The sequence below is a fragment of the Homalodisca vitripennis genome, unplaced genomic scaffold (assembly GCF_021130785.1).
Source record: "Homalodisca vitripennis isolate AUS2020 unplaced genomic scaffold, UT_GWSS_2.1 ScUCBcl_7007;HRSCAF=14505, whole genome shotgun sequence".
Classification (NCBI taxonomy): Eukaryota; Metazoa; Arthropoda; class Insecta; order Hemiptera; family Cicadellidae; genus Homalodisca; species Homalodisca vitripennis.
This window is the reverse complement of record NW_025783113.1, coordinates 1-24,418: the sequence shown is the minus strand read 5'-3', so window position 1 is coordinate 24,418 and position 24,418 is coordinate 1. Positions and strand designations below refer to the sequence as shown.

Below are 24,418 nucleotides of genomic sequence, written 5' to 3'. Positions count from 1 at the left end.
TTAGATCTGTTTTATATTGAGGAATTGCATACCCTGAGGTGTCAATGGGGCACCCTCTTCCGGTGGCAGGGGCAGCAACTGTTCATACAGCTCATCCTCTAAAGCCTCATCGGCAGGGGGAGGAGGCGGGGGGACTCTTAGTGGTACATTGAAGTACAGGCGGAAGTTCTCTGCCACCAACTTACAGACTTCCAGCCCCGCTTGATGCAGTTCCATGTACCTGCCCCAACAACAGACTTGTATAAGAGATAAAGCAAACCTTAAGGTGGTATTTTTGGTTCTTAGTTACATGTACATATTTTTTCAGATTCACAATTCTTATTTTTGTAAAGATAAAAAATATAAAACTTATTTCTCATCACTCTTCAAGAAAATAAAAGCTTTTAAAAAAAGAAATCTTTGTATATTTTTTCTAACCAGGACCATCGAAAGAGGCTCAAGATATGAATGTAAATATTTTACATTATGAATTGATAAAAATGAAAAAAAAAAAATAAAGTACTTCAATAAAATTACATGTTTTAATGCAACATAATTTAAGAAAATTTAAATTCTTATGAATACAAAATTTAAAGTAATTTCTTTTAGCAGCCCTTCTTATACATTCCATAAATGATTCATATACTTATCTTCAGCAGTTTTTCTGTAAGTCTAATTTTAAGATGTCATCAAATATTAACTAAAAAATATCTGCAATTCTTTGTGGAATAATTAAACATTTTTTCTATTTTTCAGTTTTACAAAAAGATATTTTTAGAGGACTACTATCAATAATGGAAAGAATAAAAACATTAATCTCACTGAACAGTAACTGCTCCATTAGAAATCTTGTATGTTAGTATAAAACAAATTATTACATCGCTTTATGCCAGCAGGAAACCATAATTTTCTCACTTATTGTTATATATAAAAAACCAATGGACACCCCTGCCTGCTTTACTCCTTGTTGAACTACTTACCCTCAGCATGACACAGGATGGTTTATCCCTGTTTGGGAAACAATGCTGGATACAGTGACAGTTTATCTGCTCTTCTCATATTCTGCTCTTGTGGGGCTGTTATAGGATGTAGGATTTACCTTGTGGAAGAGAAGCGTTTAAAAGGACATACAACCCTAAAGCATGAGTACTTTTCTCATCAAAGTTATCATGAAAATGAATAGTGGTCAGTTTAACCTGGACACAGGCCATAATAATAACATAGTCATTTGAGGTCTTATATACGAGAGGTCTCGTATAATACAATACTTTTTAAGTGGATCCAACATTGACATTCACCATAACAGCTAGAATGTTTTCAAAACAAATATTAAGAGATTGTTATCATGAGATGCGTAAGCCAATGTTTCCCCATCAGTTGCTCCCGAGGTTCTTCTGTTTTCTATGTGGGTTAGTGTTTATTTAAGCTGTATATGGAAGTATTATTGTCATTGTTTTAGTGTAACATTTTTATGTAAATGGTTTTTAATTTATAATGTTTATTTGTTACATTGCTTTAGTTATATTATTTTATTGTTAATTCTTCATACTTTATTTCTTATTATAGGCAATTTCTACTTCATAGTTTATAGAATTAATGAATTTTTATTATTATATTAATGTTAATGTTATTTTTACTTATATTGGTATTTTTCATAATTAATTTACCACTATAGACCTTTCTAGTACATAGTACTGGAATTGTTATTACTTGGCATGGCGAAGATATAGTTTTTTTTTTAATTGTTGCGTTATTCCTCCAGTGACAATTTTCGTATATAATGATTAAACTGAAAATAGTGTTATGTTTGTGAAATTGAATTTTCTCTTTTTTTCTATTGGGTTGAAAATTAATGGTGGTGGAAGACGACAAAAATGGACTGCAAAAGTTTAAAAACTTTTAAACATGTTACTGTCAACAACTTTTCCCACACGCACCCTCGTGAGATTTATGTATTGAAATGTTGACTTGAATAAAGAGTTTTGAACTTGAACACACACACACACACGCACACGCGCACACACACACACACACACACACACACACACACACACACACACACACAGGGTGTAGCTCAAATACATTTCAGTTGTCCGTTGAGAACGATGTCCGGTATCGTACGATAATCGAACTAAGAATTAAATGGTTACCATAGTTAATGATTTTTCAGAATATATGAAATAAAATCATTTATACGACCTTTAATACCTAAAATTTTAATATTTGCACATGTCTACTTTGGCGATGAATATTCGTCGTTGCCAATTCAGATGGACATTTGGCGACAACAATACAATTCTCTTTATGCCAGCTGTAGGGTTAAGCAATCCAGGTAGAGAACTCAAGACTGTGATCTGAGATGACCAAATTTTGCACCTTTTGATTGAGCAACTGTGTAATTAGTGTTGCTTCCAATCATTGTCTATTCTGGCTGTAACAGAGAACGTAGATAGTGTTTCTCCAAGCTATTCATATAAGAGGCTCAAAGACTGTGGTTTGAGATCAAAAAATTCTGCACTAAGTGGACTAAGCACAACAAAACAACTATACGATCATATAATTAGTAATTTTTTGTTTATTTTGATTATCTCAGTGGTGAACCCACAAGCAGCCCAGGTATGAGATGACCAAGTTTCTGTGCCAAGTGACTGAGCCCGATGAAAGATTTTATTTATTATTATTTTACATGCTATTAAAACAAACAGAGGTTTTACCCCAATAACATTACATAAGTTCCCAAAAAATCTACAAAAATGTCTTGAGTTATATTGTAGTTATCTAGCACACAAATAATAATAAATACAACCTTTAAAACTTTTCAATAAGAATACATGTTTATGCAAAATATATAAACTAACAATACAAATAATATAATAATTATGTAATGAGTATAATGTAATAATAATAATGTAATAAATATAATATATTATATTTGATGATTGATGGGAAGTCACCATCAGTTTATATCAATCTTTAGTGACATGGTAGATATTAATGTCATTCAATTTTATATCTGTAAAATAAAACTAAAGTTTATGCAAAATTTCATGTCTGTCAGTTTACTTTTGAGATAGCGTTCGGACCATTCATTGTACATTTCTTATAAAAACCTCTTAAAAACTTATTCTAATGAATATATGCGTATTATAAATGTTCTTCTTTGTCGTACTTTGCATATTCTCAATAAATTTATCCTAAAAAATGGAAGTATACAACTTTTTGAAGCCAAAAGTGAAATTTCCCTTACTTTTATATAATGTATTTTACATTTCTTTTAATAATATATTAAAAACAAACTGACATAGTCCTTAACATAATGTATTTTTCCTGTTATCTCTTTTATTTAAGTATGCATAAGACTATATTTAAGAGACATCAGTATTTTATGTATTTATGAATAAATCCTTGTAACTGGTTGCCAACAACACTGTCACTCAGAGGGTTAACCTTTTCAATACCCTCCAATTACTACCTCCACTAAACTTGTATACTGACAATCAATCTCATTCTTAGGGAAAATTCTTATATTTATTTAATGAAACACTTGTTTGTGTTTTTAAACAATGCAGATTTATTCTCGGATTTTAGACTAATACAGCTTATAGCACTAGACACAAGAACAATCAGGCAGCCTTGCCTTTCCCTTTTTCATGTTTCTCTGTTGGCAGTACAATAAGTATTCGAGGTTGCAGTGCATGGGATTCTATTCAACCTCCATCAGTCCATAATAATATTACAAACAAACATATACAGAGTGTTTGAAAAGTATGGGTACGGCTTAATATTTTAAAAACCATAGGTGATAACATCTATAAACTTTGCACAGTGTCATATGGCTATGTAAACTATTTTTCCTTGCTATTACCATGACATGCCAAACCATGGGGGGACGGCCCACAGAGGAAAACATGGAAATCTTAAATTGAAGCATGGGTCGAGTGATACCTCATTTGAAAGAGCTCACTTAGTAGAGTTGAATGCCGCAAACCGCATCTCAAAAGGTTTATCCAATCAGAAATGGCGGCTTGTTTTAGGTACACATTGTGAAGTACATTATGCGCTGCCATTTTCTGACTGGATCGTCGTATTCTGATGCGGTAGGCGGCGTTTCACTCTACTAACCAATGTGTTTTCACTGAATTTTTTTAATTAGCAAATTATGTCATAAATTTATAACACAATAAATACCAATATTTTTTAGTTTTATTTATTGTTTACATAGCCATATGACACTGTGCAAAGTTTATAGATGTTATCTCCTATGGTTTTTAAAATATTAAGCCGTACCCATACTTTTCAAACACCCTGTAGAAAGATCTACATATAAGATAATAACATAGTAAACATGTTATATTGAATGTTCCTAGGATTGTATGAATAATATACAGCTTACACAAAAAACATATTCATTCAAATCTTATCTAAATCCATCAAATAATCCCTTCAATACCAACCTCTTGAGTACCTTGTCTGGTGCCTCTTCCAGTGCAAGGAGATTATCCTTGTCCAAGTTTTTACGGTTAAAGAGAGGAATATTTGCCCACGTGTTAGCCAGCGTAATGATTCTCACCAGGTTCTTTTGTGCTCTTAACACTCGATGTGCCAACTGATCCACCAGGTCTCTGATAGACTCTATGTATTCCCATGCATCTGCAACAACCATCATTGCTTTTGTAGATAAATAAGTGCTTTATTATCAGTACACAATCTATTTGTATTTATTCTTTTTCATTAAAAACTAAATATACATTAAATGTTTGGTTTATTTGCAATTTTGTAATTAATTTTTAAATAAGCAGGCACTTGATATATCTAAATTCTTTATTCTAAGCTGAATATACAAACAGAATAGGTTATTCAAGCATAAAAACACTAAGCGTCGAAGCGTCCTGGCAGTGTACGTGATGTCAGAAACTGGAGAAGAGTCCTAACATAAATGTTATTTTTCATTACAACACCTGTTTTGTCTATTGCGGGATTTCATGTTACCGACTTTCTCCCTGGCTAATAACATCATGTATTATATTGATGTCATGATCTGCTGTTGTGCTGAATGCATGTGGTATGTGTATAGAGTTTTAATACGTCTTTATGAAATGAATATTTGTTTCTTGTGTTATGCGATTTTAACTACAAAAACAAAGCCATTCAGTTGTTTGTGACACGGTTGTTTTGGGATTTGACAGAGGTAAGAATACCTAATATTGTCATTTACTAGACTTAGAATATTATAAGTAGTCAGAATATATTAGATTTCCTTAGTTTAAACTATCTAGTATTACCTTGTTCACCTGGTTTTCAGAATGTTCTCAAATTATATAGTTCGTTCAAACTAAATAGAATATTCTAATTTTATTCATCTTCCCCATCGCAGTGTGTCTGTTTGACATCACCAATGTGAAGTGTCATTCTGTCTGACATCAAAGTTGAGGTGTAATCATCATGATTATGATACTTCTGTCCGACTATTATTAAATAAACACTCAATGCTAACACTTGGCTACCAAGCAACATAGTCATATATTGGGATTTTCACCAACAACTGATTAATGATTATAACACTGACAGAGTCTATTGCATTTATTGTCATGTGTTTAACGACAATAACAAATCTTGAATCACTATTACTGTAACCTTTGCTAGTAATCTGTTAAAGAATTATATACGAAGTGTGTTCAAAAAGTATCGCGAATTTTGCGTATTTTCAAAAATTATTTATTTATTCGTGAATATCTATTTTGTCCCCTTCAAAGTAATTCCCCTGGGATATTATACACTTGTGCCAATGTTTTTTCCAATCTTCGAAGCACTTCAAAAAATCATTTTTTTGTATCTTGTTCAGCCCCTCCTTCGATACCGTCTCTATCTCGTCAATCGTGGCATAGCGTCATCCTTTCATGGGCCTCTTCAGTTTCGGAAACAAGAAAAAGTCACAGGGGGCCAGATCTGGGGAATATGGTGGCTGCGGTATCATTAGTGTGTTGTTTTTGGTCAAGAAGTCGCGTACAAGCAGCGATGTGTGAGCAGGGGCGATATTGTGGTGCAAAAGCCAATTTTTGTTTTTCATGATGCACCACACCCCTGCAATCGAAGACAACTGTAAGCAAAACTTTCACATTCGACCGAACTTGGTGTGCTTTTTTCGGTCTTGGTTCGTGCGGCAGCTTCCATTGAGATGATTGAGCTTTGGTTTCCATTCCATGTCATAACCATAAACCCACGATTCGTCACCAGTTATGACCCTCTGGAGCAAATTCGGGTCGTCGCGGACATATTCCAAACATCTCATTAGCAATGTTCATGCGATGCTGTTTTTGATCGAAATTGCTCAAAATTTTGGTACGAATTTTGCGGCGACCCGTCTCATGCCCAAATTATCGATTAAAATCGAATGGCACGAGCCAATCGATATGCCTAGGTCCTCGGCAATTTCTCTAACGGTGATTCGAACGATTGGCCAATACCATTTTCCTTCACTTCATCAATTTTTTCGTCTGTTGTTGAACTGCTTGGGCATCCGGCACGCTCTTCGTCGTTCACATCTTCTCGGCCTTCTGAAAAATTTTGTACCACCGATAAACGTTGCTTTTGTCCAAAGTAGCTTCTCCATATGCCACAGTCAACATTCGGAATGCATCCGAGTACTTAATTTTGTTTTTCATACAAAATTTGATACAGGTTCTTTGTTCCAATTTTTGAATAGGTAAAAATCGAAGACGAACCAAAACACGTGCAAGCAAAGCAGCTGTCAACAATTAACTGAACATTCAAAATGGCCGAAATTGTCAACATAAGTGAGAGACATATGTACCAACATAACGCCACAAAAAAAATCGAAATTCGAATATACATAACCCGCGAAAATTCAAAATTCCCAATACTTTTTGAACACACCTTGTATTAATTATAGTTTATTTCTCTATCTTGCTAATCTTTCTTCTTTAATAATTTATGTAAACATAAAACTAGGGCAAAATAGCAGCCCTTTAACAAATTTTCTCTTAATCCCTTAAAGGTTTTGTTTTTGTCTCTAAAATTAAGTAGAATTTTTTGATGTTTTTACAGAGACAGGTTTATATAGTTTAGATATATACTTTTTTGTGTAAAAAAGTTATCTTTAGTCTTTTCAAATTTTTGTTGTCTAACTATATATAGTACACTAAGTTACTTTCACTATCTGTCTCCGTTCTATTATCATGTAAATGAAGCCAATTGTTTATTTGTGCATTGAATACTTCCATGGTACAATAAGCACTAGAAATAAAACCATTAGGTAACTTGCAACAACAACACGTGGAAGTTGTCTGCACTATGTGACTACAGTGAACTCAACATGGTGGAAACATTCATGACAGAGGACCAAGAATGTGCTCACATCTGTATAAAACACCACAACTACTTGTGGCAATGTGAGTTGTATACAAAATGCTTCTTGCACAATATTACAGCAGATAACAGAATAAAACAGAAACAATATACCTATGTGTAATGTTATGTTAATAGCACACTTTTATGGAATCGCTATAAATGTAATATTACACCAAAAACCGTGAAGGGGTTAAATATTCAGTATACAGATATAAACTACCTTTTTAACTCTTTGAGTGCTGTGCCCATTGCTGAAAATCATACCCATTAGTTGCTGCCCCATTATTTGTAGAGTTGCAGGCTTTTGGGAGGAAAATGTTTGTAAATATTCTATCCAACCAATTTTTATCATTTTTGTTTGCTTTTTCTGCAATTAAGTTAGCAACATATACATATTCTTATATGTTTGTTTCAAAAATTTAACTTTAAATTTTAAATTTAAATTTTGTTTTATTTAAAGTTGTTTTAATTTATGTTTAGATATAACATGCAAAATACCATAATAAATTTGTTACTTCTGGGTTTTACTGAATATTTTTCAACAAAAAACTGGTCTCAAAGGCACCTAGTCATTGTATTATATAATTCTGCCAAGCATACAGTTTGTTTTACTTCAAATGATATTTTTTGAAATAATTTTTGTATATTTTAATTGCTTTAACTAATAAATTGATTTTAAAGATTTCAATTTTAGTTATTTAGAACTGTTACATCTGACATTATAACTCTATGGTATGTCTGTCTGTCTTGATGTCCAAACACACTCAAACTATTGTGCTCAGTGTAACATGGGCTATTATGCTGCTAGCTGTCTTATTATCCATATTATCTGCAACTATACTCAACCTTGGAGATAAGATGTTCCTAAAGTAGTGCTACTATATACAGACTATGTCCTGGGAAATTAAGACTATAATAAAGAATAGTTTAAATGAAGAAAATTATTTAAAATTATTAAATTGAAAGGATTGACACAGACAGAAAATATATGACGGATTCAGGAAGATTGAGAAGGCAATTGGTTTTAAAATTTATCTTTTGTCAAAAGTTTTATATATATATGGCTATTGCCATTCATACAATTATATATATATATAATTGTATGAATGGCAATAGCCTTATTTAATTTCAATAAATATTGAATCACAAAAAGTACTTGCTCCACCGGGAGTCGAACCCGGATCTCTCACTTGCCGGTTGAATGTGCTACCATTACACCACAGAGCGCTTACTTTTTCCGATTCAATTATTTTGTATTTGGCCGTACCTGTCACATATGCGTTTAAATAAGCAAACTAACATATGATCGGCAAGTGAGAGATCCAGGTTCGACTCGCGGCGGAGCAAGTACTTTTTGTGATTCAATGTTTATTGAAATTAAATAAGCCTATTGCCATTTATACAATTTAATGTAAATAAAAGTCGTCGTTTGACAGGTATTTGGTCTTCCAATCATATGTTAGTTTGCTTATTTAAACGCATATGTGACAGGTATGGCCAAATACAAAATAATTGAATCGGAAAAAGTAAGCGCTCTGTGGTATAATGGTAGCACATTCACCTGGCAAGTGAGAGATCCGGGTTAGACTCCCGGCGGAGCAAGTACTTTTTGTGATTCAATGTTTATTGAAATTATATATACAGGGTGTATATTATGTCTGGAAACACCCAAATATATCCTTTAATAATTTAAATATAAATTTGAAACCTCTTACAATCGTAATAGAGATTGGGCATCTACTTTTTGGAACAATGTTTTGTTATGTCACACCAACGGGGGACGTCCTGCCGAGGGTATCGTGAATATTCTTAATGGAAGCCTATACCTTGTGATACATAATTTTAAAGGTAATAGCTTACTGAATTGAATGCCACAAACCGCATCTCAAAGGAATTATTCTATCAGAAAATAGAGCATTTTTAGTATTGAAAATTTACTGATGTTCAACAATGTAATTTTAACATGGTTCTTGCCACAAAATGTGTTACACTAATTTTTTAGCATTTTTTAAATGTTCAATTAAAATAAAATAAACAATTTATTTTTAAGCTGGTTTCATTAGTACAAATTTAGCAGTTTTTATTACAATGAATAAAACTTATGAGTCACTTTCTCTGATTACTTATGAATCTGTACTTGGTGTTTTCCAGTCAGCAGGAAGGTTTAAAGAGACAAAGGTCACTAGCCTATGAGAAACATTATTGTGTTATTAATCATCTGGTCTACAGGTTTCAGTTTGTTGAGCATGGAGCTTTCACTAGACAGGTCTAAGCTTGGGAATTACAAATGGACAAAGGTCATATCATTCCTGTCGAGTTAATCAGTGTCTCTGAAGCATTGCTGTCAACAAGTTATCTAATTACAGTAGTTCAGTTTTTATTTGGCATTTTAATGGAATTGTCTGAAAGAGAACGAATTACTCTGTTGATGATGCGAGGATATGGCGATCGTCAAAGATCTTATCGGGAAGTTTGTAATTTGTTTAATGACACTTTCCCAGAAAGGAATCCCATAAGTGTTTCAACAATATCAAAAACTATTGAGCGTTTTGAAATGACAGGGAGTGTACGTAATCGGCCAAAGTCGGGTAGGATACAATCTGCAACAGATGAAGAACATGCACTAGATGTTTTGCAAACATTTATTGAAGACCCACATACATCGCTCAGAAAAGCTGCACAGCAACATGATATGCACCCTATGTCTGTGAGTAAGATTTTGAAAATTAATAAATACAAACCATTTAAAGTTCATTTAGTCGAACAGTTAAGTGAGGATGGTTACGACAGAAGAGTTGAGTTTTGTGAACTTGTGATGCGCAAATGTGATGACAATAGAGATTTTCTGACCAACATACTATTTTCTGATGAGGCAACTTTTTTCCTAAATGGCAATGTTAACAGGCACAATTGCCGTTACTGGGCTAGTGAAAACCCACATTGGATTACTGAGTCCCATTCACAGCAACCACAAAAACTGAACGCATGGTGTGGAATTTTAGGTAACAAAATTGTTGGACCCTTTTTCATCAATGGAAATTTAAATGCCGAACTTTACTACAATATGCTCCAAAATGAAATAATCCCAGCTATTCAAATTGCATCAGGAGAATACTTTGATAATGTATGGTTTCAGCAGGATGGTGCTCCACCCCATTATGGGAGACAGGTAAGAGAGTATTTGGATTTAAGGTTTCCTCATAAATGGATTGGCCGAAGAGGAGAAATCGAATGGCCTCCAAGATCTCCGGATTTGTCACCAATCGATTATTTTCCTATGGGGTCATTTAAAAATCCAATGTTTATAGAAGAAAGCCTCATAATTTGGAAAGACCTAAGAAACAGGATTATAGAGGAGATTGCTTTGATAACTGAAGAAATGTTAGGCAAACTCTGTCGAATCATTTTACACAAGATTGGCTCATTGTCAAACCGTAGAAGGAACACAGTTCGAACAATTGCTTTGACACCAAATGCAGGTAAAACGTTTGTTGTAAGACTTTTCTAACAGCATACATTATTTTTTATTTGTAATAAGAAATCAATAACATAAAGTATTTCCATAATTGTACTGTAATAAAACTGGCAAATTTGTGCTAATAGAACCAGCTTAAAATGAAATTTTTGTTTTATTTAATTGAACATTAAAAAAAATGCTAAAAAATTAGTGTAACACATTTTGTGGCAAGAACCATGTTAAAAATTACATTGTTGAACATCAGTAAATTTTCAATACTAAAAATGCTCTATTTTCTGATAGAATAATTCCCTTGAGATGCGGTTTGTGGCATTCAATTCAGTAAGCTATTACCTTTAAAATTATGTATCACAAGGTATAGGCTTCCATTAAGAATATTCACGATACCCTCGGCAGGACGTCCCCCGTTGGTGTGACATAACAAAACATTGTTCCAAAAAGTAGATGCCCAATCTCTATCACGATTGTAAGAGGTTTCAAATTTATATTTAAATTATTAAAGGATATATTTGGGTGTTTCCAGACATAATATACACCTGTATATATATATATATATATGTATGTATTTTGTGTATGTGTGTGTATATGCCTATCAGTATATATGTGTATGTGTGAATTTGTACATGCAGGTGTGAGTAGATGTGCATATGAATACGTGTATAATTTGTGACAAGCCAAAATGAAGTTTAAATCACAAAAAATGTAAGTGGCATATTGTTTACTGCTGTTATTATTGCATAATATCTCTTTTTAATATGTAAAATAATTAGTACAGTACCTAATCAAGTGAATTTATAATAAACTAGTGAACCCGGCCTGCTTCGCTAGGCTAAAGCTTAGTTTATTAAATAAACTACATATTAAACAAAGCGCATATTTCATTGGATTTTAAATAACTAATCCTAATATTCATTTTCTCCATGGAAAAATATATGTACATACTAATTTTCATTACAATAGGTTGAACAAGGCGAATACATTGCAGTGTGTAATATACTATTATTACTATTATACACTTTAAATAAATGGTTAAACTTAATTTGTATTCTGATGATTATAGCTAGAAATAACAAATAACTCAGTATGATATAAATGTGAACTTTAATGATGATAAATTAATTGACACACAAGTTTGAATTTTGAAACAAGATGGAGGATACAATAATAATGGTAAATTTTTAAATACAATTCTTAAATTTTAGGGCAGGGTGGTCGTGCTGGCTTAATGAAATAGAAATATTGGGTATTTTTTTAAATAAAAGATAATGTAATTTTGAAAAATAATTTTGTTGTTAAATTTTAATTATATTAATTTTGAATTATTAGCCAAATCGAATGTTCCTGGGTTTTATGTTCTTCCAATGAATCACTATTAAACTTAAAAAGAATTTTCTCACCCAATGTCTGTCTTCTGCTTCTTTGTACTTCAGTAATAATATGAATTTAATAAAGTAACCTTTCAAATAGTGCTGAATAAATGTAACCAGTTTCTTTATTTAAAATAATAATCTTGCTTTACTTCTTCCAGATCCCTCTCTCCTCTTCACCTTTCAAATCTCTGCTCTCTTCACTCTTCAACAATCATCCCTGCACACTGTATCACTGACTTTAGTTCACTTTATAACTTTTGAGTTTTATATGTAATAAGGTGGATTTTGATTAATTTTGATTTCGTATTTATTATTGTTTGTAGTTAAATTTGAGACAATTTATAAATAATTATTCCTTATTTATTATTACTAATAAATTTCTAAATTAAATTAGGCCTAAGTATTGAAATGAATGTGAGATGGGCGTATGAAATGAGTCATTACAAGTGCCATCTGGTGGTGAGTTCAACAACTGTGTAGCGTCAGTTAAATTTGGATTATAAAACATAAGTACTAAATTTTTTTCTTAATTTGAAAATATTCCAGGTAACTTTTCTCTCTTTCTCTTCATATAAACCTTCCTCAAATTTCCATGAATATTTTACAAAAAGAATTAGCCGAATTGGTTCAGACGTTCTTAAGATTAGCTCTAAGAAACACATTATGTGACTCATTGTTATTTATAAGATATTTTATTTTGTGGCGTTACAAGTGATAGTGGATCACTAACAAGAAAATCAGTGTTAGCATTTCCTGTGGTATTGCAGTGTCATCTAAAACAATGAGGAAGGTGATTGTCGGAAGGTAGAAAGGTAAAGGCAGCCACCTCCGATTGTAGTGTATCTGGAAAGTGCATAAACACATAGCAAGTGATACCTACTGGGTGACATCCAGTTCAGTAAACTCTGAGCTTCATCAATCAAATCATCAATTGCCAACACTTCTTCCTCCACCAGTTTGAACTCTTCTGGTTTGCTGTCTAGCCTCATTTGGTTGTACCTGACAACAAACAACAGTGGTTAAAAATATAGCTGCATTTTTTCATCAGATAATAAAATCCACTTTTCTATCAATGTGCCTGATTGTAAATTCATAGTTTTAGTATACTGATCAAACAAAAGCAATTTAAACTTTCTAATACATCAAGTAAATGTGTAGTGGAACCAGGATATTTTTGTATTGATCATAATATATTTGAACAATATTTTTTTTCTTTGAACATGCCATAAATATGTAAATAATTTTGCATCCAATAAATTTTTATATTCAAGTTCAAAAAGTAAAACCATTATTATGTATTAATTATATGGATGTGTATAAAAATTAACTACTATATTTGCTTAAATTAAATTTTTAAACAATATATGTTGTCATCACCAAATATATTGCTGACAATACTTATGGACAAATGTGACTACTTGCACAATTATAGCTGACCCCACTAACCAGTTAATGGTAAGGTTCAGATTGTAGGTATACTGCCACAGTTGGTCGCTGCGATCAAACAATTCCTGGGCTTCTTCTGGCACCTCTCCCTTCCCAATCAGTTTCAGATATCGTACTTCTTTCAGCCCTGCATCCAGCTGCAAGTAAACTACAAGTAAACTAAATTTACTAATCAGATGGAGTGATCCACACTACCAAAAGCTTTTAATAAGTCCATAAAGATTCCCACTGTGGGTTGACCTTTATCAACAGAATCAACCACTGAATGAATTTACTTAATCTATTCAGTGTATGGTTACTGCAAATCTTTGCTAGTTGGGTAAAATCCTAATAGAAGACTATAAAACCATAGTCTGACTGCAGTATTATACTTATAATTACAATGCAGAAAATAGAGTTATCGATTGTACTGTAACTGGGGAGGAGACTTTGATGAAGCATGTCAATTGTGAATAAAACACTTCATATGAACACTTTGATATTGATACTGAACTACATGCCGAGTAAACCAGTGATTGAAAATGAGGTGCCAGATTTCTACAGTAAACAGTAATGAAAAAACATTTGCCACTATATTATAGATATCAACTTCAATATTATGTAGCAAATTAGCATTAAAATATAAATGTCATGTGTATATAATAATATTTAAATCTATTCAATACTAGCTTTTTCCCACGGCTTCGCCCGCGTAGTACCTGCCTATATGAAAAAAGAAAGGGGACAAAATTTTTTATATAAAATTAAGAAGTCAGTTAAAAAGTTTAAAATATATTTAATATTTTTTAAATCCTTGTTAAAAATATTTGTAGCTAGTTGTCAAATGCCTACTTATATTAAGAATGGTAACAGCAATAAAAAAATACTTAGAGGAAAGGCGTCAACAAAATGGATTGCTAAAGTAAGGAGGTTCTTAAAACTTAAATACAACATAAATTACAATTTTAATAATACTCAAGATTCAAGATTCAAAAATTCTTTATTCGTACATAGTACAGCGTGTACATGAATAGTGTCAATAAGTTTTTTACAATATACTAATTAATCTATATGTCATTTAAAATTAAAATTATACAATGTAATAAGAAATAAACAATCCAGAAGCTTATATACATGAAATACTAAAATTACATACCAGGCATTCCCAATCTACCTTCCCTCCCAAAACTCATCAAGGGAGTACGGAGCCAGATTTATCAAATATATTTTTAACTCTTTTTTTCATTTAAAAAGATTTTGTTCATTTATTATTTTTGTTGGTAGTTTTGTTAAAAATTTATGGCCCATAAAATCAGTTCTTTTTTTGAAAAATTCTAGTTTGTGCTGAGGGACATTTCTTTTAAATCTAGTATTATAATGATGTAAAATTTTTGTAGATTTTGCATTTCTCTCATTTTGTTTTATATATACATATATATCACTGTCTCATATATGTGTATACTGTAAACAGTTAAAATTTTGTGTTCTGAAAACAAATTTTTGACAGATTCTGTTTTTTTTAGTCTAAACATTGCTCTAAGAGCTCTCTTTTGTTGGTGTAAAATTTTGTCTAAATTTTTCTTTGTCGTTGCACCATATATACTAATTCCATATGCTAAGTGTGAATGTACTAGTGAGAAATATATAGTCCGCAATGTCTGTATACTACAAATCTGCGACATCTGTCGGAGTGCATAGATACCAGAAGACATTTTATAAATTACGTGCTCAGTGTGTTTGTTCCATGACAGATTCTCGTCAATTATGAGTCCTAAAAATTTTGTGTGCTCAACTTGGGATATATCATTATTATTTAAATTAATATCAAATTTAGGTGTTATTCTTGATTGTTGAGTGGAAAACGAAATGAAATTTGATTTAGTTGAATTTAAGAGTAATTGTTTGTTGTCTAAATATTGTTTAACTAAATTTAGACTAATGTGAGAAGATATTTCTATATCTTCTTCTGAATTACCTGATATGGTGATGTTGGTATCATATGCAAACAAACAAATGCCACAGTCCTGCGGAACCACCTTAGGTAGTCCATTAATGTAACAGAGGAAAAGTAATGGGCCCAAAATGGATCCTTGAGGGACTCCGTATTTAATGGTTTCTATTTCAGACATATTTTCTTATAATGTGACACCTGCTCGGTTTTAATTTAGATGATGTGTGTTCTATTTCCACGTATTGTTTCCTCTCTGTTAAATATGATTCAAACCATAATAATTCTCTATTTTGAATACCTAGATTGTTAAGAGAGATTAGAAGTTCTTGGTGTGAGACACTATCAAATGCCCGTGTGAGATCCAAGAAAATTCCAATTACCTTTTCACCCCTATCCACCGAGTTGATTATTGACTGAATAAAGTCAATGCCAGCGGTAGTAGTGGACTTTCCCGATCTAAAGCCATGTTGTTACTTATCTAATAATTTATTGTTTTCTAAATAATTCACTAATTGAATATAAACTACTTTTTCAAATATTTTAGAAAACACAGGAAGAAGAGACACTGGCCTATAACATGAGGGGTCATTTGGGTTACCTTTTTTGAAAATTGGGATTAATCTGGCAATCTTTAGTTGATTCGGAAAATAGCTTGAAATTAGAGATGAATTTATTAAGTGGACTAATGGCTGTAAAATAAATGAAAGAGATTGTTTTATTAGTTGTATAGTAACCTCATCATTTCCAGATGATGGTTTATTTTCAAAAGACATGACAATTTTTTTTAAATGAGTTTCTGAAATCTGATTAATTCTAAATCTATTATTTGTCGTATGAGCATGTGGAAAATTTAATTGTTTTTCATTTCTAGAAGGTAAATTGGGTAATACTGTTTTATCAACTACGTTTACAAAAAACTTATTAAATATATTTCCAACCTGTATTGGATCACTTACAACTTCCTTGTTTATATCTCTAAAAACTGTAATATTTTTTTTACAAACTGGTTTTTTATTTATTTCTGTTTTAATTAATTGCCATGTTGATTTTGAAATGTTGCAAGAATTATTAATCTTTTGATCAAAGTATTGCTTTTTTTCAATATATATAGCATTTTTCAATTCCTTTTTCATTTCTTTAACTTTTGATTTTAATTTTATATCCTTAAGTATCCTACAGTTTTTTTCTAAGTCAATTTACACTGCTTGTATTTAATTTCATCAATTATCCATTTACTTTTGTGATTTTCTTTTTTGGTGACTATCAATTTAGGAAAATGTACTTCAAAATTATAACTAAAAATAGAATAAAACACATCATATTTCATACGCACTGGTGCTTGGTAGACATCCGACCATGCCGTATTTGCTAGGCTGCTTAAGAATGACTTAATATTACTCTGTGTAAATTTTCTAATATATTTATTCGTTACACTGTTCTGCCTTTCACCAAGATCTAAAATTTCAATTATCTGTGCATCATGTGTGTTATGATGCCAGAGACTCTAGTTTTATTAGAAGGTAGATTTGTAATAATATTGTCAATTGCTGTTTGTGATTCTAAAGTGACCCTGGTTGGAAAATCTATTTTGTAATGTAAGTTAAACGATTTTAAAATACTATTGAATTTGTTGTAAACAGTATCCTTATTCAAAACATTAATGTTGAAATCTCCTACTAATACAATATTTTTGAATTTACTACACAAGATATTACATAAAACCTCCAACTTAGACAAAAAAGGATCAATGTAGCAATATTTAGGACTTCTGTAGAGACAGGCCAACACAAAAGAGTATGTGCCAACATGCACCTCCGTAAGACAACATTCAAACTCTTTCTCAGTCAGCAGTGATTGTATAGAGGGAATTAAAAATGTATTGCATTTAATATAATTTCTAGCTAAAATCAGGGTACCTCCTCCAATAGAGGTAGCTCTAGAAAAATGTGAAATTTTGTTATAATTTGTAATGTTTAAAACTTCAAGTTCTGAATATGTCATTTTGTGTTCTGTTAGGGCAATTATATCTGGTTGAATTTCATCTGCTATTACTTTTAATAGATTGATTCGTGATGGCAAATGCTGTACATTTTGGTGAAAAATAGAGAATTGTTTCTCCCACGCCCCAGAGGTACACTTGGACAACCCCAGTGCTAAGTCAGACCTGCCTCCACATTGTGCTTTGCTAAAAAAATTTCTCCATAATCAGAGCACTCAAGAAATTCATTTAGCACCACTTCACTAGACTCATCCGATGCGTCGTTATCCTGATTGTGTAGTGTGTCTGTGGTCTGTCCAATTCGTGGACCGTTGGCCTGCTGGGTTGGTGGGTTGATGATCTGCCCATCCACTGCTTCACTGGACTGTCTGGTCGGTAAACCACTGGCCTGCTGGGTTGGTGGGTTGATGGTCTGCCCATCCACTGTGTCTCTGGACTGTCTGGTCGGTAAACCACTGGCCTGCTGGGTTAGTGGGTTGATGGTCTGCCCATCCACTGCATCACTGGACTGTCTGGTCGGTAAAACCACTGGCCTGCTGGGTTAGTGGGCATCGGTTGGTGGGCCACTGTCTCGCATGGCTGGTGAGTTGTTGGTCCATCCAGCTGTTGAGTCATCGGACTGTCCGACCACAGAAGTGATGTCTTCAACTCTGTCAGGAATTGAGTCTTGTGTATTTTCAACTGTAGGCAACCCCGGGAAGACTGTGAGATCTTGTAGCCAATTATACTCGTGCGATGCCCTAGTCACCAAAGTAACCGGATCTTTCCAAGCAGAGACAGACTAAGTACTGCACATGTAGGAGCTTGTTTGCACTCAACAGTTGTATTTCCAGTTTCACCGGAGAGTTCAGCTGGAGTTGTGTAAGTGGCAGCTCTGTTCTGATACTGCATTGAGATGAAATGTTGCAGGGATTTGATGAACTCTGAGTGTGAATATCCATTGAACAAGATTCTTTCAGCAGTAGGTTGTTCAAAGGTGACAATCTTTACATTTGCTCCAGTGTTCAGTTGGAAGTTCACTATTTTTGCTGCAAAATCCTCAACTGATATTTTGTCTCGGACGCATCCCATGGGGGAGCAGATCAGTTCCTTGAGATTTCTTTTTTTTAAATCCTCTTGGAGTTGTGCAAAAGCTTGAGCAAAATCGTAAGATGTTGGCTTTGTATCATATTTCGGCTTTGTTACGAGGCTGTAAACCGTAGCTGAACCATCAGGCACTTGACAAGTCAGGTGGCTGTTCACAAAATCAGAATGGGAAGGCCTTCCAAAATGTCTTATGTCCAACGCCTGCAGTCATATTTCGAGAATTGCTCACATCAGCTGAAATACAGTGAGAGAAGGCAGTGGTTTTGCATTTCCCGAATTGTTTGATTTCGTCCTCCATGTTTTTATCTAGAATTGTGATGTGCTTTGTTTCCGGAATTGAGTATATTGCAGTTGAGTTTATCGCAGTTGAGCTTGTGTTAGTCCTTGAGATCAATTTGTTTATTTTATAACTTAAGGAGATGTATTCCTGATGCATCATAACCACAGTTTGATAATCCTGTCAAATCTAGAAAATAGACGCCAGGAATTGAATGGGATAGCTCATGGATATATAGATTAGCTCTCATTATATCTTCGTTGATTTGGTGTTGAAGAGCCAAGTCACGTCTGAATGGTATCGTTCCAATTAGGATTTTACAAGGCTTGAGAGCCATTACTGCAGGTCTTAGGTTTTTCAAAAATGTATTAATTTGTCCATTATAAATGTCATTGGCCCCTGCAATTAGTGTTACAAAGTTGTTTCTGTTTTTTACTAAGTCACTAGCACCACTCATCACTCTATCCAGGTTGGCTCCCGGTATTACACAACTTTTCACACTAACAGTTGAGTTTATTTTTTTTAAATGATAGTTCAAATGTCTGCCATGACTGTCGCTCAAAATTGTCAAGGTTGCAACCTCCCCTGCTTGTATATTTTTCCCAATCACTGAATTTATGTTGCTTTCAGATTCATTTATGCTATTCTTGCTATTTTCTATATTTGATATTAACTGATTTTTTTCTAATAAGGCATCCTGTAGACATTTTATTCTATCATACATATCCAAATTAATTTTAGTGATCTTTTTTTCCTTTTTTTCCTGATTAGTCTGAGAGCTATTGTTAACTAGAACTTTTGGAAAGGTGTTATTTTTAGGCAATGAAAATTTGGCAATTGTACTCTGCAGATGAAGCATTTCCGCTGATTTTTCACTTAACTGCTTCTCCAGTGATATTATTTTTCCAAGTAAGACTTCATTTTTACCCTTTTCATTCTTGATTTTATCCTCCAGATCTTGGTTTATTTGTTCCATTATTTCAATTGCTTGTTTCATCTCACTCTGATTACTCCTGTGGCAACATAACTTACTGCCTGTACTTTGACTACTTTCTGTGACAGTGAGATTATTAGATTCCATTTTAAGTTTCTCCAGTGTTATATCCTTTGTTTTTAAATCTTTTAATAAGCACTTGTTTGTTGAGATCTGTTTTGCATGTAGAGATTTTTCAAGTTTTAGTGCGGCTTCTAGTTTTAACATTTTATTAACTGTGTTTCTGTTGCTTTCTTCATATTCTAAACATAAGTTATTTCTTATTTCTACTTCTTTCTTCAATTTATTATCCTTGAATTTTATTTCCAATATTTTTTCTCTCAATTCAGAGTCTTTATCTTCTAAAATTAGTTTATTCATCTCTTCAATTTTTTTGATTTTATCTTCACACTCGGTGTGCAAGTTATTCATTAGCATTTTCAAATCGTGTAGCTCTTTCTTTTTTTCTTCATTTTCTTTCAGTAATGCATTGCCAACCTCTGCCGCTATAGTCAAAGATGTTTCAAGATCTAATTTCTCATCATTTTCAAGAGCAGATATTTTTACTTGGGGTTTTTCAAGGTCATCCGAACTCTCCAGCCTGCAATGCTTTCTTTTGATAGTTTACGAAAGACTTCATCTGTCATGTCGATACATTTGACATGATACCACATACTACATGGCCCATTACAGTGAACTGCTGTTGAACGAACTCCTTTTTTACAAATACCACATGGATAATTGTTTTTCTTCATATTTTAATTGATTTTTATTTATTATTGTTAGCTAGAATCAAGTTTTTACATAGCTGAAACATTAATGAAATAGTTTATGTAGTTATGAAAGAAAGCTTTATTCTCTTTCTCTTTTGTATTTATATTTTCAGTTTATTATATTGTAGTAGGATGTTAATGATCCAGAATGTAAACAAAAACAATGTAAACATAGCAGACAGTGTCCATGCAGTAGACAACCTGAGATAACACCAGCTGGCTATCAGCTGATTTGACCTTGACCTGTTTGTGCAGGTGCTGTCAGTTGGTTAATGTCTAGGTTAGCTGCTTGGTTGAAATAAAACTTCTTGTCACTACACGAGTCAAATGCAGTGTACAATTTCCTGTCAGTTATTATTTTTAGAACCAATTATTTTGCAAATCTTTATAAAAAGTTTCCAAATTACTTGTAAAGCATATAATAAAACTATTCCAACAAAATTCATAGATGTTAACAGTCACAAAAATGTTCAAAATCACTGATCATTCCTTTAACAAAAACATGTGGTTTCATCTCCAAAATGAGTAAGTAATTTATTTACTAGTTTTTATTTCAAAGTAGGTTATTAAAATTGAAACCTAATGTCTCAATATTATCTTTATATTTGACTCTACAATTTTGCTGCACTATATTTTGATTATTACTTTATTATAAGTGTAAAATTAGAAATAACTGTCACCTGCACCACACCGCTGCACTCCCACCTTTTTTTTTTTTTTTACTGAAAGGAAACTACTGTAAACGGATTTACACTCGTTATATTTTATATATTAAACCTGACATTTCGAGCACTTATCACAGGTGGTCACAGACAAACTGAGGTATTGGTCGTGTTTTAAATCGTTTATATAAGTTTAGTTTCATACTTAATTAAAGCAAAATTGTATATTTTAAATATTATTTTTTATGTTTTATCATAATATTTTAGAAATCAACTCTAATAAGTATCATTTGTATCCTAAACGACTTGGTTCAGAATGTTTAAAAATAACTCAAGATATAACACTAAATCTGTAAGAATTTCAGGTAAAACATATTATAATTAACACTTTTAAGTTTTTATATAATTTATCTTCTTATAAATTAACAAAATAAAATAATATTTTCATAACTAACTCACAGCTTGACAGTTACGATATTGGAATACTAAGTTACTAAGTTAATCAGTCTTTTTAATTTATAAATCACAGTAAAAAAAAAAACAAGTTCCTTTATTCTATAAATTTCTAACAAAAAAAATTTTGTACACTCAGCTGTAAAAAAACAATTCCAACAAAGAGCGTATAATATGTTTCATTCTTATCATAACATTCAAATGTAAACAAACCAATTTTTCAATTTGAATTCGACTTTATTTGGTGAAATGAATGTGTTATGGGTGGTAAAAAGCACTCTAAGTGTTAATTCAGACCAAAAGCTATACCTGTTCCAAATTTCAACACAATCCGTATAGCAGTTTTCACAGCGTGATTCGAGGACAAACCTCCAAACATCTAAACATACAAATATCCAAACATCCAAATATCCATTCAAACTTTCGCAAGTATAATATTAGTTGGATTAATTATTATTTAAAACATCTGTTACCTTCTGAACAACTTTTATTAATGCTAAAATATTGATTTACTTAATAACTCTACTACATACATTGCAATTCAATTAGAGAAAAGAACTGTATAGGTTCAAAAAACATTATAGGTACTTAAAAAACACATAAATTTAAGAATCACAAAGCTTAATTCTTTGAAAGGATAATAGGATTTTGGACATTTGCCATCATTATATGTTACAAAATGTATAACACAACGTTTCGAAGACTGAAATCTAACCTCTGTATCATGTGAAAAAATAGTAGTAAATGGCAAAGGTCTGAAATCCTATTATCATTTTAAACCTTCTATCATCAATAATAAACTTACTTCTTTGTCGAAATTAAGGGTCAGAATTCTGGTATCTGGATCAACCAACAATAATGTCTTGGTGAGACTGTCATTGCAAATCTGTGGAAATCTCCTCACACCAAGTATTGAAGATCTCCTCCTCCAGCTCACCTAGCAGTTCTGTCATCTCATCATACTTCACTATCACATACTCTCCTTCCGGTGATGTTACAATCCTGTTACATAATTTAAAACTCAAAATAACACCATCTTGGTGAGCCTACCATTGCAACTTTTTGTATCTCAAAACGGTTCTTAAGATATTGATTGCATGTTAATGCCATAAGATCATTCAATTACCAAGAATTGGAAAGAGAAATGCTTACAAAATTTCAAATATGATGGGACATAAATCGTCCCAACATTAGTACACCATTTCATCCCAACACAATAGCTGTTTAAATTTGGTTTTAAATCACAACTCCGTTATTTATGAAACTAAACAAAAAATTTAAAGTGTTCTAGAATGCTTATAACATTTCCTTAATATTTTGTAACCAACAATTTTATGTATCTCTAACGGTTTTTGAGAAATTTACATGCTGAAATCTCAGCATTTTTCTCATTTCATCATATTTCATTATCATCTATTCTCTCACTGTTTATGTTACTATCCTGATACAAAATTTTAATTCAAATTTTAATACAAGCAAAATGTGTACAAATTAGTAATATATAGTTTGACAACATTCGACACTAAAATTCACATACAATATAAGTTTGCTCGAACAATTTTTATTTAAACTCTTTAATAATGGAATAGTATCAAAATAATTAATTGTGCACAGCATTTCTTTGTAAGTTAGAGTACAAGACATATCATTGCAAGCCTGAACCGTTTGGCTTTTTTCTTTTGTTTTATAATGTAAGATCTCAATTAATAATTTGAATACTAGTGTATTGCAAGAAAGTTACTTATACACAAAGTTTTAAAACAATATAATCTCGGGCCTAAGTCCATTAAACAACAGTTTATTTGTCATAACCCAGGCTTGCAATGATATAGCTCGTACTATAGTAGTGAAAACTAGTATTTTTAATTGATGTTTTGTATGGCCAAAATGTCAAGTGCAATTCCATAACAGGTAAAGGATGATTTTTAACAGACTATGCTCATTTTTTAGACTCTTCCGAAAACACACATCATAAATTTGCTATTGACTTGCGCTATCTTCTTTTTCAAATAAAGAGTACTTCCCTAGCAGTAGAACCTCGATAGTTCGACACTTTGTGGACTAACGGGGTGTCGAACTATCAAGATGTCGAACTATAGGGTGAGTATATAGATTTTAACACAAGGAATATTAAAAAGGCGAGTTTATGTTAAGATGGACTGTAATTTAATTAACAATGTACAACTAAACAAATATTAAACTGATGAAACAAAATGTATCAACTTACATTGTTTTTACAGTGCTGTACTTCTTCCTCTTTAAAATAGTTAATGATTAACTGAATAAATGTAAAAATAAACAAACTCAATTCATAATATAGGACTAGATAAAAAACAAAATGTATATACAAAAATAAATTAATATGGGACAACTATAACTTGTAACATGGTTACATCATGTTTTACTTATTTACAACGCAAAATAGTTTGTGATTTTTAATTGTTTTTCACTTTGGTTTCTTCGCCGAGCCGCCTCGTCACGTAATCGTTGAAGAAACAAAATGTCCATTCCAGTCGTCCCTTGTTCCTGTAAATACTGGATCGCTCCCTCGAAGAATTTTACACCTTCGCTGTGTGTCAGTTTTGATTTTTGAGTGGTATCTTCGTCGTCGTTCTGACTCTTCT

At 32.3% G+C, this 24,418-nt stretch overlaps 2 protein-coding genes across 2 annotated transcripts; both read right to left on the bottom strand.

Annotated features, from left to right (window-relative positions):
* On the bottom strand, positions 1-22,985 carry LOC124374014 (dynein beta chain, ciliary-like). The gene is made up of 5 exons (XM_046832317.1): positions 22,600-22,985; positions 13,642-13,778; positions 13,076-13,194; positions 4,434-4,629; positions 1-220 (listed from the first exon to the last, which is right to left on the bottom strand). Exons 3-5 carry the CDS (start codon positions 13,182-13,184, stop codon positions 1-3), a joined length of 525 nt encoding a protein of 174 aa, XP_046688273.1. The 5' UTR covers positions 13,185-13,194; positions 13,642-13,778; positions 22,600-22,985.
* LOC124374015 (repetitive organellar protein-like) lies at positions 18,968-20,503 on the bottom strand (the record flags this gene model as incomplete). The annotated part of the gene is given in 1 exon segment (XM_046832319.1): positions 18,968-20,503. A coding segment is annotated over 1 exon segment (1,443 nt), but the record flags the coding sequence as incomplete, so codon positions are not given.
* Positions 22,986-24,418: the final 1,433 nt, after the last annotated feature.